We start from the raw sequence: 15,120 nt of genomic DNA on the forward strand, positions 1-15,120 counted from the left end.
AAGTAGTTACCTGAGCTGTAAAACTCTGGAGCAAACTGGGACATTGGCTCCATGCCATCTCAAAGTGCATCAGTCACAAGCTCAGTCTGTGCAGCAGTATTCACCTTTTCTTTGAACAGCTGAGTGCCACAGAGCATTTAAGAGCTGGAGATTATGGGTCTTGGTAACAAACAACAAACTGCAGGGCAAAGTTGTCTCTTTAAAGTGCCTTTGTTTCCTGCCAGTGACACTTAGCTAAATTGTTTTAGCTAAAAGGCTAGTTTGGTTTAAAGTTTTCTTTCCCCAACTTTTGTCACATTTCAGGATCTCTGGATTTGAACATCCAGGATTTCTGTGTCTGAACGTTACTCCAAGGGGCATGTCAGATGGGTCACTAGTCTCCCTGGAGTTCATCCCTGAACTTCTTATATTTTGCTGGCACAGAAAGAATGACTGTTTATAAACTCATGATTGGAGTATGCCTCCATCATGCCATCAGTAAAAGGAAAAAGAAGCACTTCTCTGCTGGGTTTGTTTAGCTGCTGCTTGCTGGGAAATTGGCTGAATGCTAATCTTTCAGCTATTTTGGGAGAGGATTTTTTATGGGTCTAGCACACTAGATTTCTCTTTATTTAGGTACGTGTTGCTTTTTTGTGGTGCTTAAGAAAAAACAAGCACCTTTTTCTCTTCCTTTCTGCCCCTCAGCAAAGCTTTAGGCAACTGTCTTCAGAAGAATTTAGTGCTTTCCACACACAGCCTAGTAAAATTTTCATGGACATGATTTCTGTTAAGGGAGACGCTGGAGCATACCTAATCCCATGATGAGAATTCATCAGCCACTGATAGCGTAGGATTTTTGTAGTGCTGTACAAATTTAAAATTTATTTTATTATTTAATTTAAATTATGCACAACATGAAATGTTTACTCTCTGTCTTTAACCATAAAACCATCACTACTAAAATAAAAGTCTAAATGAGGGAGCCCCTATCCACCCTATCACCTACTAAGTGCCTAAATATACTGATGATAATACTCTTCTGCACGCATGTATAAGAACAAACAAGGCTCTAATGCAATAATTTATTTTTTCAGTCAGACTGGCTGTTGAAATCATTCTTTGTTGCCAGAGTAGGTTAGATGGAACAACGCAAAGTCTATGCTCTTCCTTTTGTAAGAACAACAATGCCAAGTATTCCCCTGTAGAGATAATTAATAGAGCTGTAAAGAAAGTGGCAGCTTCACCATTGCTTTCTAATCATTCTACACAATGCAACAGAAAATTAAGACCACTACTGAATTCCTGAAGGTGGGTCAAGAAAAGTAACAATGTCTATACAGTTCTGTGGAAAACAGGAATTGTTTCTGCGCAATACCGTAGTTTTCGCTTTAACTAGGTTCTATGAGGTTTGCATAAACAGATACCTCATTAATTAAAAATGGAGAACAAATATGGAAAAATCTTGCACAAGTTTTTTTTTCCTACAGAGAAGAGCACTGAAGCTATGGTGAATACTTAGAGGCATCTTTTGTCAGTTTAGGAGCATTTAGATAAGACTTCTAAATTGTCATTATAGTATTTAGTCTGCTAAATTTATACATATATTATGTATAGTATGTAGTCACTGTAAAAATGCAGCAAAATTAAAAGATTGATTTAAAAACTATCTAAAGATGGGTAGTTACCCAAGATCTATTGAATTCCCATCTTTATGATAACTTAAGAGCCTCTATTTGGGTAGGTATTTAAAAAGCACAGAGAATGTAATTCCTTAATACGTGAAAAGTGAAGCTTTTTTTTTTTCTTTTAAATTTTCATCCTGTTAGGAGTTGTCCAGTTTTTAAAGGCTAGCATGTTATATATTTTCAGCTCATAATTACTAGAAAATTATGGTAAAACTGTAACAAACTGAGAGGGCCAGACTCAAGCTTACCACTAATGTATATTGTTTCCATATCCTTAGGGACATGAAGCTTTTCGGGAAGGCATTCAAGAGGAAGAGCTATTAGACTGCTCTGAAGTTGATAAGAGCGTCTTTGAGAAAAAGAGGATCTGTGATAAGGAGCAACTGTTTTCAGATACCCGCATTAAATCCCAGCTGTGCTTTTCTGTCAGCTGCTGCAGAGCAGAAGATTAGCAGCCATGTCCATAGCTCTCAAGCAAGTCTTTAATAAAGATAAGACTTTCCGCCCAAAACGCAAGTTTGAACCTGGAACCCAGAGGTTTGAACTTCACAAACAAGCACAGGCCTCTCTGAACTCAGGTGTGGACTTGAAAGCAGCTGTGCAGTTGCCCAGTGGAGAAGACCAAAATGACTGGGTGGCTGTCCATGTTGTTGACTTCTTCAACAGGATCAACCTCATTTATGGAACTATCTGTGAGTTCTGCACAGAGAGGACCTGCCCAGTGATGTCTGGAGGCCCTAAGTATGAGTATCGGTGGCAGGATGACATAAAGTACAAGAAGCCTACAGCGTTGCCAGCACCTCAATATATGAATCTTCTCATGGACTGGATCGAGGTGCAAATCAACAACGAGGATATATTTCCTACGAGCGTAGGTAAGTGTGAGGAAGAAGTCCTAAAGCACAAATTGCCTTTCATTCTGTGTACTAAGGATGTTCTCTTCCTGCGTTCATTTTTAGGCATTATGAAAATCAAGCCTTTAAACAGCAGGCGGTGAGGAGGAGAGTGTCTTGCAGGAATAGTACTAACTATGGCTACTAGATATGGTGGGGTTTGTCAGCCTAAAATATTTTCATTCTAGCCCTTTGTCCCTGGTAAGCCTCTCAGATTAATCACTTAGGGTGGTCAGCATTGCATTATTAGCTCGTTGAAAGCTAATCAAGTTTCATTGCATTGCATTTTGCCTGGCCACTTAGGCAGATACAGAATGGATGGAGACCAAAGCCTAATTAGGGTGGTATCCTCCCTGGGAAAGTGTAGAGCTATGGGCAGTACAAGGCAGTGAAGAGTCAGGAATGTAGTGAACTGTGCCCTTCCACCCTATTGACCTCCCATCCAAAACTGATGAATGAGGAAGCGAATTATTCTCCAAATTGCTGTCTCTAAGACTATGTATAACTGACAAGGTTTGCAATGGTTTAACCAGGCAGCCCAAATGTGAGAGCTGCTAAGGGCAGCACAGTTTGCCTTTTATAATACTATAGTTATTTTTCCTGAAGAGTGGGGCAGGTAGTCCTCCTCTGGCTGAGGAGGACTTTGCAGAAGAGTGCATTGTGTGGTGTAGACAGCCTAAGTCTTTATCTGCGGCTGCAGGTAATAAAAAAAGACAGGATATTGTACCTTAGAGGTCTCAGTGTACTTACATAATTTTTACCAGTTTTAGTTAGTAAGTCCTGATTGACTTTTTGGAAGTGGGAAAGCTGTGAGCTTGCAGTAAGAAATGTGATATGTTATATATAAGTATTTGGCCCAGATGAGTTATAAACAAGAAGAATACTCATGTTAAAATTAGTTCAACTGAATATTTTGCAGTTTATATGCAGCTAGGGCCTGTGGCTAATTGGTAGATGATGCATGAAGAATCTGCATTTATCGGTGTTTCCTGACCTTTGAAATACCTTATTCTTGGCCTTGACAGCTATTTGTCTGGACAAACTTGTGGTTTGTTTCCCAGTTCCTATCACTTTTCTACACCTAATAGGTAGAAAACAGGCAGTAACTATATCTTTTAATCTGGACTTTGCCAGCACAACAAGAAGAAAGAGGGTTTCAAAGGAAGCAGTACCATATATTTAGTATAGTGAAAAAAATTGTTTTGATTTCTCAAGCATTTGTTGTTTTGTGATTTTTGGAATTAAAGGTGGGTTGAAGGTGAAGTATGTGATTTTGCTTCCATTGGCATTTCTGCAAGCTTTTGTTATGCCAAGTTTCCATTTTGGAGTACCCCAGTATTACTCTGCTCTTACATTTTGTGCATATGCAAACTGTGGTCTGTCTGCAAGCGTGGGAAGCAGGTAACACACTGGCATGTTGACAGGCTTTACTGAACTAACAAATAATCTGTAACTTACAAGCTTTCCGCTCTAGATGTTCCCCCCCCTTATGTTTATAGTAAGATACATCTGGAGGAACTTCTAACCTGAAGGCTTACCTATTGTAAGTCTAAGAATGGAATCAGTAAATATACTCAATCTACTGTTTTTTCTCCTCCCAGCAGCTTCTGCTGTTGTAGATTAGATCAAATCTGAAGAAACTGAGGAAGGGGAAAGACCTGTAGTCTCTATAATGGGGCTGGACTTCGATACACGTCAGAACAGGAATCCTTGGTGTCAGTGAAAAAATCTTTGTCTCACTCTGAATTGACCCAAAGGAAGGGGAAAAATCTGCTTGAGCCTTCATGGAGTGGTGGAATGTGCCATGGTTGTATTGCAGACTGAAATGACTGGACAGTGCCATAAAGAGATTTTATAGTTACCATTTGGTGCGTTATTCCATAGAGCAGTGTATTCTGCTCTCCCCTCCTCTTGAGCCTTTGTTGCAGCTACCATAGTCACCACCTGCACACTTCTCATTATCTTCTTTATTCACCAGTTTGTGGCACAAAACTGTAAAATTGCTTGGGAGGCCTTAGATTTTACGATTCAGAAACAGATGCACATTGTGTTGAATTTGGTGTTCTGGGTACCTCTCCTCTCAACAAGTCCTTACTTAGGCACCCAAAATGATCAAAGGGAAGTTTGGGTCTGCTCCTGGGTAAGTCACTTTTCTTTCAAGGGAATCTTTCTGATTTCTTTGCACATCAATCCTCTATCTTCAAAATGGAGATGATACTACCTGCCAGCCTACTTGAGAACTGCTTATAAAGCTGTTGAATGAAATGCAGTTGCTCAGCATATATAGTGTTACATGTTTTGCTTTTCACAATTGATCAGAGAGAAGCTTTGTTATTGTGTTGGGTACTGTTTGTTCCTACCTGTTCTAGAGCAGTCTTTGGTTAGACACACCATAGGCTCAGTATTAATGCAAACCATAATTCAGAGTAATTAATGATGGTGAAAATGATGATTGTTCATCCTTCAAAGCAGTTGAAATAGATCTTGACAGATGATATACTCAAATGTGTAAACAAAACAGGCTTAGGCATGTCCTTACTAACAGTACAACAGTTTTAAAGCATTGAGTGACTGTAACTTAAAGAGATTTGTTTATTGCTTTGAATCTTTGTAGCATATTGTTTGCAGAGAAGTGTTCTGGAAAAAGTGTGTGTTCAGTGGATGGAATTTAGGCTGACCTTTCCATTAGCAAATGAGTTTTGTGAAGAGATCCAGAGTGGGACACACAGGAGCTGTCCACAGAAGCTTGAACACATTTTTCTCAGGTTAATCCTATTAAACTTGTCCTCTTTCATTTGACATATCTCACGCAAACTGTGTAAAAAGGGATTTCAAGAACTGATTAAGTGCAGGTTTCATTGAGGAGCTACTCTCATGGAAAATCATTTCAGGATAGGGGTAGCCAGGCTTGGTGTGCTTTTTCTTGTGTGTGTGTGGTGGTGGTGTTCCTCTGTGGTTTAAAAACACCACAAATGCAGTTGAGTTATAAATTGTTATGAATGTTATATTTAGCCCTCTTGGTGTTTACATTGGCAGGATGACCTCTGTCCACTTACCAGTCTTTGTACCTCCTGTGGTCTGGTGCTATTTCCTTTCTGCTTTCTCCAGTTTTTCGTGTCTATTTATTTGCTGGTAAAGAGCCTCTTCCTCCAACCACTCTCCAACTAATACTAAACTGGCTCGCAGGAGAAAGGGAGCTGCTATGGGAGCAGAAGAGCTGTGAAGAATTGTGTGCAGGTGACAAAAACAGATGCTGAATAGGCATGATTATGTCCTTGTTTTTATTTCCATTATTTCCATTATTCTCAATTTCCTGTATCCATTTTAAGTGGATTTAAGTCATGTAAGAAGTTGACAGCTCTGGAAACAAGTTCTGTATGTAACCACAGATAGATTGTGATCTGTCTCAGCCCTCACTGAGTGGGAATGCAGGAACAGAACAGAAGAGAGTTCACTCTGTGTGCCTGCTCTTCATGGTGAAGCTATCCATATTAGTCCCCAGCATGATGTTTTGTAGTGTGCTGGAGTTTTATTTAGCTTTAGGGTAAACTCTTTTTCTTCAGTAAATAGTAGTTGCTCTTCCAGGAACCTAGTAGTCTCACTATTTAAACACCATTTAAGGGATATACTTCCCAGGCTCATACAGACACCTTAAATACTCCATAGCCTCAAAAGTACCTTTCCCCTGCCCCGCACTTTTTTTTATCTTGGTGCTTTTTGGTAAACAGGCTAAAGAAATCATTTGGAGCTGGAAGGAGTAGATCCTTGGGACAGCTGCAGTTTGTGGTCAACTGCACTTGTCAGCTTTCACCATACATGTTTGGGTAGTGTCAAAAGAGGAGCTGAGAAAGCAAGCAGCTCTCTACTGCTGTGTTCCCTTCAGGCCCTGATTCCCAAACATGACAAATTCAGTTGCCTTAGTTTGTTTCCCCTCCTAATTGCAGCCTCAAATGGGGAGTAATTCTGTCTTTGGGTTTTCAGTGAATGGGATAGTTTTTTTTCCTTTTTTGAGAGTTGCTGGGAAAGATATTCAGATATTTAAGGCCACATTGCATTTATTCTAATCTGACTTCCAGTATAACACAGGGCAGAGAATGTCAACATGTAATTTCTTCATCAGGGCCATAGTTTGAAATGAGAAGACAGTCAGAAGACAGAGTTCTGCTGAAATAAACAAGAACATGAACTTGTTTTCTGACTTGACATAATGAAAAACTTTCCCCAGTGAGGACAATAAAGCAGTTGAGAGTGGACCCAGAGATGTTGTGCTGTCTCCATCCTTCAGGGTTTTCAAGACCAAGCTGGATAAAGCCCTAAGCAACCTAATCTAATCTGATCTGATGGCTATATAAAGCAGAAAGCTGGAATGCAGACCTCCCAAAATCTGTGCCAGCCTGAATTATCCTGTGATTCTTAATTCTAATTTCAGCACTGACAGGCTACTTCAGGAACAAGAGCTAAATTGACTAGAAACTGATTAAGCAGTTTAAGAAGCTGCAATGTGGCATTTAATGGAAGTACAAAATTACTCTTAAGCTATGAGAGTTCTTGTAGAGGAGGATTTTGAAGTTTATTAAGTTACTGTAATCAAATAGCCTAGTTATGGCTGATCAGAATGAAAACATACTTTAAAGTGTTTAAAGCCTAGGACTTCTGCTGAAAAATTAATGTATATTTAGAAATACACTGCCTGGTCCATGCTTAATTAGTAAATTTTGGTAACTGGCAACTTCAGACTTTTTGCGCAGAGCATGTGTGTGATGCTACTTCCAAAAGAGGAGCCCAATATGTCAGCATAATGCATCTACAAAAGCAGTCCAAGACTCTGTAGGGCCCTCGTGCATGTGATTCAAAACAACCACTAAATCAAGAATTAAACTTTTTCAATTGTTTCTTATTAATATTGTGGTAGAATTATTCTGGTTCTCTAGCCAGTAATAATATTTACCACTTGGGGCACTTTTTCTGAAGGGGCAAGGGAGCAGTGACGGGTGGGTGTGAACAGAGACTCCTTAAGTACTTTTACTCAGCAAAGACCTCTTCACGATACAGCCTGTAGAATTGTGAGGAGAGTGTTTGACTGACTTTGTCTTACAACTGTCCCTGTCTTACTGCTTTTCCAAAGTATGAGGAAGTGCCCACGGTGTGGGCAAAGTGGTGTTTGCTGGCATTTCTGTGTATGCTTCTTCTTTATTCTGTGCAGCCATTGCAATTGCACCATCTAGGAACGGCCATTGCTTCATGCACACCTGCCTTGCAATCAAAAAATGTACAATCTCTACAGCTGGTTTGTTTCTTTCATTTTAAGACAAAGGCTTGCCAGGGGCTGAAGGGCAGGGTCAGAGTGCTGGCTGTTAACTGGTCATTCAGTCACCCAATGGTGGATGGATGTAGCTGTGGGCTACCAGCTGAAGACTGTTGTAAATTCCAAACAATTCTTTCTGTTTAATCTTTACCTGTCACACCAATGCTGGATTTGGGTTAAAGAGAAATTTCTTTTGTAAAGCTTATCTTCTTTTCATTCTTGCAGCCCTTCCTTGGTCCCTCCTTGAGCACGTGGATGTGCTTGCCAAGAGCTTTGAGTTAATCTCTTGTGCAAATGAAATAAAGAAAATTCTGCAAGGCATAGACTATTGTACTGCTGTGGCTTTCCTTTAGTCATTAAACTTTATGAACTCTGTGCATATATTTATGTTACAGCAAAGTTATAGCAGCAGCACAACTAACCTCTTAGAAAGCTTGGTGTCTTGAAATATACATGCCTGGAAAATATCGGGTAGATATTTTACAACTAGATTATGTGTCAGAGCTTTGTCCTCCTCTCCCCTTTTTCCTGTTCCTGTGGTTCAGGATCTAACAGATGCTTCTGTGTAAACTCAGCTGGCAGATGAATCAACCCACAAACCTAGTACTCTTCAAGATTACCGTCAAAGAAGATGGATAGAAATTGTGTTGGCCCCATCTTTATGGTGAATGATACAGTTTCCTAGGTAGCTATCTATCTGGCCTTCTCAGCATTGCATTACTTTCTTGCTGACAAATTATACTTTGTAGCAATTTGGTTACCTATTTTTGTCTATTATCTAAAATACCTTGATTAGTCTAGGCATTCTGCTTACACAAAAATAGGGACTGGAGCTTAGGAGTAGTCTAGACAATCCTCAAACCCAATCATTGTTGTCTGACAGGTGACTGCTCCCAAAGCTATCCTCCCCAGCTGTCTTCCCCAGTGTACCCTCTTGTTCTGATGCTAGATAGTGCCATTTGAGGAATGTATAGGGACATTACTTGAATTAGCCTCTCAGAGGTATCTGCAACTCCACAACCACAGCTTCTCCCCTAACTGAACTTGTGACCTCTTCTCTGCAGCTGCCTTGACAGCATGGCTGATGTCTATAGTGTGTTGAGCCTATGGCATACTGGGTCTGAGCTTGTGCCCAACTCAAAAGTGTGGGAAATTCGATAACTGGAAGATGCTTTGCCTTGGAAAGTGGATTTGTGTGAACTGAGTAGTCTTCATTCCGTGGTGTTGTGGGCATTCCTCTTCCTGATGAACAAGGAGAATAGGTCCTTATTTGCAACCTTGTAAAACAGAGTTTGTCTAATATGCTGCAAAACAGAATATGTGTAGGAGTAGCATTTACAGATCATAATGATTTTGCTGGTTTGTTTTTTGGAACCCGAACAAAGTAAGAATCATAGGTATCAGCTTTCCTAGTGGCTACTTTTTGCCTACATTTATTTTGCCAAATTTAAGTTGTTATTTAAGCTCAGAAATATCGTAGAAAATTCATGTTAGTCCCTACTCCCACAGAGCATTTTCATCCTTAAGACGAATCTTTTTCAGACAACACTGGTACTTTTGGCGCATGTTTTATACAGAACCTAACCAGGGGAAGAGACGTATGTCAGTGGGGTATTCAGCTGCCCCACATATATGGTAGCACTCATCAGAATAAAGTGTGGTCACAGAGGTATGAAAAGGAAATAATTTAGTCCTGTTTAAAGTACAATCTCAGTTTAACTTCACTGTGAGATGGCTGGAGTGCTACAGTAGGGTGATTCTAAGGGAACTTGTGGAAAACCTAAAGCAAGGGCAAGGTCTTCGCTTCAGCCAGAGTTAGATGCACCAATACTGCCTTTAAGTCTGTCCACCTTCCTTCAAACAGAATTTTGGTCTTCTAGATTGACATAGAGTATGTAAATAGAGCAAAATTAGAAACCTTAACAGGGTAAAACTCATTAATTTCTTTTAAATGTGGTCCTGATGTCTCTTATAGACATTTTCTGGGGGAAAGGAAAATATGTACTTTAAAAATACATGGTTAAAAACCCATTCTGTTTATAAGAACCACGTGTGAGCCTTTCTGTCAAAATAGTGTGGAGAGCGGGAGTAGGGAAGTGATCATCCCTTTGTACTCTGCACTATGTGTGGCTATGCCTTGAATACTGTGCTCAGTTTTGGGCCCCTCACTACTAGAAGAACGTTGAGGTGCTGGAGCGTGTCCAGAGAAGGGCAGCGAAGCTTGGAGAAGGGTCTAGAGCATAAGTCTTATGAGGAGCAGCTGAAGGAACTGGGGTTGTTCAGTCTGGAGAAGAGGAGGCTGAGGGGAGACCTCATCACTCTCTACAACTACCTGAAAGGGGGTTGCAGTGAGGTGGGTGTTGGTCTCTTCTCCCAAGTAACTAGTGATAGGATGAGAGGAAATGGCCTCAAGTTGCACGAGGGGAGGTTTAGATTGGGTATTATGAAAAATTTCTTAATGGAGAGAGTGGTCAAGCATTGGAACAGGCTGCCCATGGAGGTGCTGGAGTCACCATCACTGGAGGTGTTCAAAAAACGTGTGGATGTGGCGCTTGGACTTGATGATCTTGAAGGTCTTTTCCAACCTTAATGATTCTGTGATTCTGTGATGCATTAACAAGAAGGACCTTACTTTACCTTTTGTCACCGTCATGTAATATACCTTCTTGTTAAACCAGGCATGTGCTGCTCATGCCAGCTAGCATTCAACAGTTGTAAAGCAAGAAATACTCCACTGAACAGTTTGGGAGCGTACATAAATATTAGCCATACTGCTGTAAAACGTGTTTCTTCATTTTATGTTTCTGTAATGAGCAAGGTGTTTTTAAATGGATAATTGTTTTCTTGTCAAAAATGGATTTTGAATGTAGAATTGTTCATATTAGCCAGTTGTGCTGTAAAGCTCCCAAAACAGGTTTTCTGCAGTATCCTTGCTAATTGAAACTTCAAAAGTAAGCAACACAGAAGAAGTTTTTGAAGTGTATTGGTCTGCTTATAGATCCACACTGAGTGGTTAGAAAATAAAGTAACTGAAAACACTTAAATAACAGAATAAAAATGAATAGTTGTCAGGTTATGCCCCATGCTTCAGTGGAGTGTATGTGTGCTGTGATTCTAACACTGCCAAATGTTACATGCCGGGGGACCACTGGGAAAATTAAAACAAAAATCAAAAGCTTTGGTAGTTTGTTTCTTTCTGTGCTTCTATGAGTCTATCCAAGAAGGAATAAAATGCTTTCATAAAACCTTTGTTAATATACTGGAGAAATCCAGGTAGAAGTCATTAAGTACTGGCTGCTGGCCTTCCTCAGCTTCAGTGCAACATTTCTGTAAGTGACCAACACAAGACATGTACGTAGGTAGGGAGCGAAGGGGTTTTTTTCCTTGATAATTGTAAGCTGTGTTTTTCAGTCCAGTGGTGCATGCAAGCCTGTCTTTCTACATGACTTGTTTGCTTGTTCCTAAAACAACTATCCTGTGGCTGTATGTGTGACGCGTACAACTCCACATGTTCATGGTTTTTAAGTGCTGTAGAACTCCATCAAGTCTCCCATCTGCCCTCAAGGTACCTCTACATAGCACTGTTACCTCCACAAAAAAATACTTACTATTTGACTGTTGGAGTTGCATAGATATACAACGGAGGCTGGAATTTCATTGATGTTCTCTTTCATTCTCCTCTTAACATAAGTAACTGCTGGCAGTTTGTCTTTTTTTCCCTGTAAGCTGGGCCGTTTTGACAGTAACCCATCAGCCAAAGCAGTCCAAGAACTGTTTTCAGTGAAACAAGAAACAAAAGTGGTGTCCTGCATACACCTTTTGGCATTTGAAGCCAAAAGATGAAGGCCAATCTTATCAATGTAGCTGTGGCAAGACAAGTGCTTATCCTGCAAAGAGATCTGATGAGTCACAGAAGTAACGTGAAATAATTAGCTTCACTCCTACAAGCCATGTGGAAATATGAAATAAATTCGGTGTTTGATACTGTTTGTACAAGACCCAAAGTCTTGTGATTACACATTTAACCTCAAACAATTGTTTTCAAGTAGAGAAAACCACAAAGCCAAGTTCTAAATTGTTCCATTTTCCCTGAAAACTGACACAAGACAGTCTCCAGCAGATGATGCAGGACAGTACTTGGTGCATCCACATGCAAACACAGATTGTTCCTAAAACACAGATCTCTCTAGTGTTTCATGAGTCTCCTTTTCCAAAAAGTTTTGCTTTACTTGGAAAATCCTCTGAGCCATGCTTAGAATCCTTGGAACAGGGGGTAAATACAGGCCGTAGTACCCAGTGGGTGACTGTTTTGTATGACTGAGCAGAAAAACTCACTTACAGCAAAGTCAAAGATTGGAAGAGACCTGACAAATGCTCAGAGCATCTCAGCAAGACAGTATGGAGTGAAACAGTCTTTACCGACAGTGCTGACACAGATGATTTTTTTCTTCTTTCCACCTCGCAGTGAGTCACATGTCTGAGGAACAGCAGGGGAGCTATGCCATTTCATACGCTTGAAAATATGCAGTGGAAACTTGTATTTCCTTCTCGTAACGTGAATCAGTGGCACTTTGACTCACGAGAAACAAAAGGAAGGTTGCCGAGACATCTGGAATCAGAGATGGGAATAATCATAGTCTGTTAATAGTTGGAAGGGGAAAGGGATGACAATGAACAGCTTGTCTTTGAAAGACAAAACTCTCACCTGGATATGGAAAGAAGTACCTTTTCTCTTAAGAAGTGGGTGTTCAGCTGAACTGAGAAACATTATAATTTACCAATAAATGTATACTGTCAACATTAGCATGGTGAAGTGATGGTGATTGTTGTTCGTACAGCATCAGCTCTAATCAGGCTTAACAGAAAGAACTCAGCCCTCTTAATAAACAAATCCCTAAAGCTTGAAGCTTTAATACTCAGCAACAGAGACACTTCCAAACCATGCTGGATGACATCAGACCTTTTAGAAAAGTGCCAGTGAATATCTGGGCATTAAAACAATACATCTGTTTAGAATTTATGTGCTTTAAACTTACTTGCATACCATGGCTGCCTTTCTCTTGGAGTTTTAGGGCTTGTTTTTGTGTTTGTGTTTTTTTTTAAAGATCTAATTGTTGACGAGCCCTGTAAAGCAAGGTAAATGTTACTATTTCATTACCAAAAGCTCAAGTAATCAAAGTAGTCTACATAATGTAGGAGTAGCTATTCTGATAGGAATTTCTGAGTAGAATTGATTTTTCTTGGATTACACAGTGGTTCATAGGTGAATCTAGAAACAGGTAGTGTCAGTGATTCCAAGAATACTCTTGATCTGTTCCTAAACCCCCTAGCTTTATGTATGCATTTGGAGTAAAAGAAATGAAAATGGAAAGGCTTTAGAAAGACTCCAATCCCATGCATTTCTAGCCCTCCAGGAGAATTCTTGACAGTTTCTGGAGGAATTAAAATTGCAGATCTAACAGGGAAGGGTTTTGCCTAGGTGTTTGTTTACTCAGGTCCTACAAGGTTATAGTCTTTTGAATATTTGGTTCCAGATACATGGCTTTTGAGCACATGATTTACGGAAGAAAGACTGTAAAATTCAAAGCAAGTGTCCATACAGCCCAAAAGAGGATGTCTATGGGAGTGTGAGAAAAGGAGAAGGTGCTATTTCCCAGCTTCCAGCAGTCCACATTGTAGAGATTGTTTCAGAGGTGTCAGAACATCCTTTGATCCAGGGGATTCTGGCAAGAAAGCATCCATGAGTATCTCACAAATGGCAGTCCTACTGTTTTATCTTCATGGTGACTCCCTGTTCTGCTCATTTCAGTTTTCTGCTGATTTGGGCTGCATTCAGAATTTCTGCCCATAAATTTTCCTGTTGAAAAAAGATCAGTAGGAAGATTTGGGCCAAAGATACATCCTTCTCTTCTCCTTTGAAGCGAAAATAAGGGATCTAAAACTTTATGCCCATTTTGTCTTTCATTTACACCTGCAGTTCTTTTAAGTACTTTATAAATTGTATTTGCACAGGCATATTTTAAAAACTCTTTATGATACGTAGCCATCACATCCAGACCCAACGTTTTTGAATAAAAATCAGTGCTTGGTTCAGTATTCAGGTTGTATTGTAACTTGAGCTAGTTGATTACAGATTAACTAACAGTATGTATTTTTGCTGCAGAGATCACAAACATTTGTAACTGTCCCAAGGCACAGCAACAGGTGTCAATAAACTAAAAAGAAAAAAAACCCAGTAATTTAATTGCCTTCTGAGAAACCAGCAGCAGTGAAAAAGAGGGAAAAAACCCCACAACTGAAGCTTGTTGATGCAAAGAAACTCATGTGGACTTCTGCCACCAGGATTGTGATAAAGTTTTTGGTTTGCATAGTCCATGCCTCCTGCAGACAGTTGAGTTCCAGGACACTGAGGACTTCATTTTGAAGCACATGAGCTTTTCAGTAAAGCAAGCGATGATGTAAATATTCAAAATGAAAAAATTGTCACATGGAATGTAGCCTTCAGCTAAAATGAAAGATTTATTTGTTATCTCTTCTGTCATCTGCCTAAGCTTATCCTAGCATGTCTGCTATTATGAGGGCTCAGCTGTTAACACACATAAAACTTCTTTTCATTCCATTTAAAATGTCTTAAGAGTTCCTCTTTAAATAAAATTTTAAAATATTTCTATTCTTAAGAGGAAATGCTGGTGACAAAGACAACTTCCTTGAGATTTTGAGCAGGCTTTTCTGTATGTGAGTTTTTATAGGGCTAATTTACAAAAGTTATTTTTGTTGTTTCAGTATCTTGTTTTGTTGGTAGTGCAATTTCCCATGACATTTTTTTATCATCAGGTTGAGTTTTGTAAATATGGAGGGAACAGAGTCAGGCTCTGACAAATGTCATTGACTTCCAGAAAGATTTCTGAATTTAAAATCTAAATATTTTATAGAACCTTTCTAAGGCAGGCTGATTCTATATAGCATAACAGGAAGCATTAAGCTAATGATTTCTGTCGCTAGAAGTAGTTCAGAGTGCGTAGGCCAAAATATATTAAAAAGCCCAGTTCTTTTCACCAGCTGCAGTCTGTATGCACTGTTTAGCCAAAGCTGTCCTAAAAGTCTGGGAAAATTTCACCAACAGGTGGGGATCCTCAGACATACACCAGTACCATTGCTGCACACCAAACCCAGTTTAGGGGGGATGTAGCTTGGGATAACAAAACTGGATTTCTGATTTGGCAAAGAGTTCTGTGTCAGGCAGCTGCAAAGGTCCTCT

The 15,120-nt window shown here is 39.8% G+C and overlaps 1 protein-coding gene across 1 annotated transcript in view; it reads left to right on the plus strand.

Moving 5' to 3' along the window:
• Nucleotides 1-2,121: 2,121 nt before the first annotated feature.
• The window catches only part of MOB3B (MOB kinase activator 3B), a gene marked incomplete at both ends in the record, with an annotated part of 50,576 nt that continues 37,577 nt past the window's right edge, over nt 2,122-15,120 (plus strand). Inside the window, one exon of the mRNA XM_082012834.1 lies at nt 2,122-2,539. Coding sequence (XP_081868960.1) covers nt 2,122-2,539 — 418 coding nt within the window. The remainder of the gene's footprint in view (nt 2,540-15,120) is intronic.

This window comes from Phaethon aethereus, assembly GCF_964289735.1.
Source record: "Phaethon aethereus genome assembly, chromosome: Z".
Classification (NCBI taxonomy): Eukaryota; Metazoa; Chordata; class Aves; order Phaethontiformes; family Phaethontidae; genus Phaethon; species Phaethon aethereus.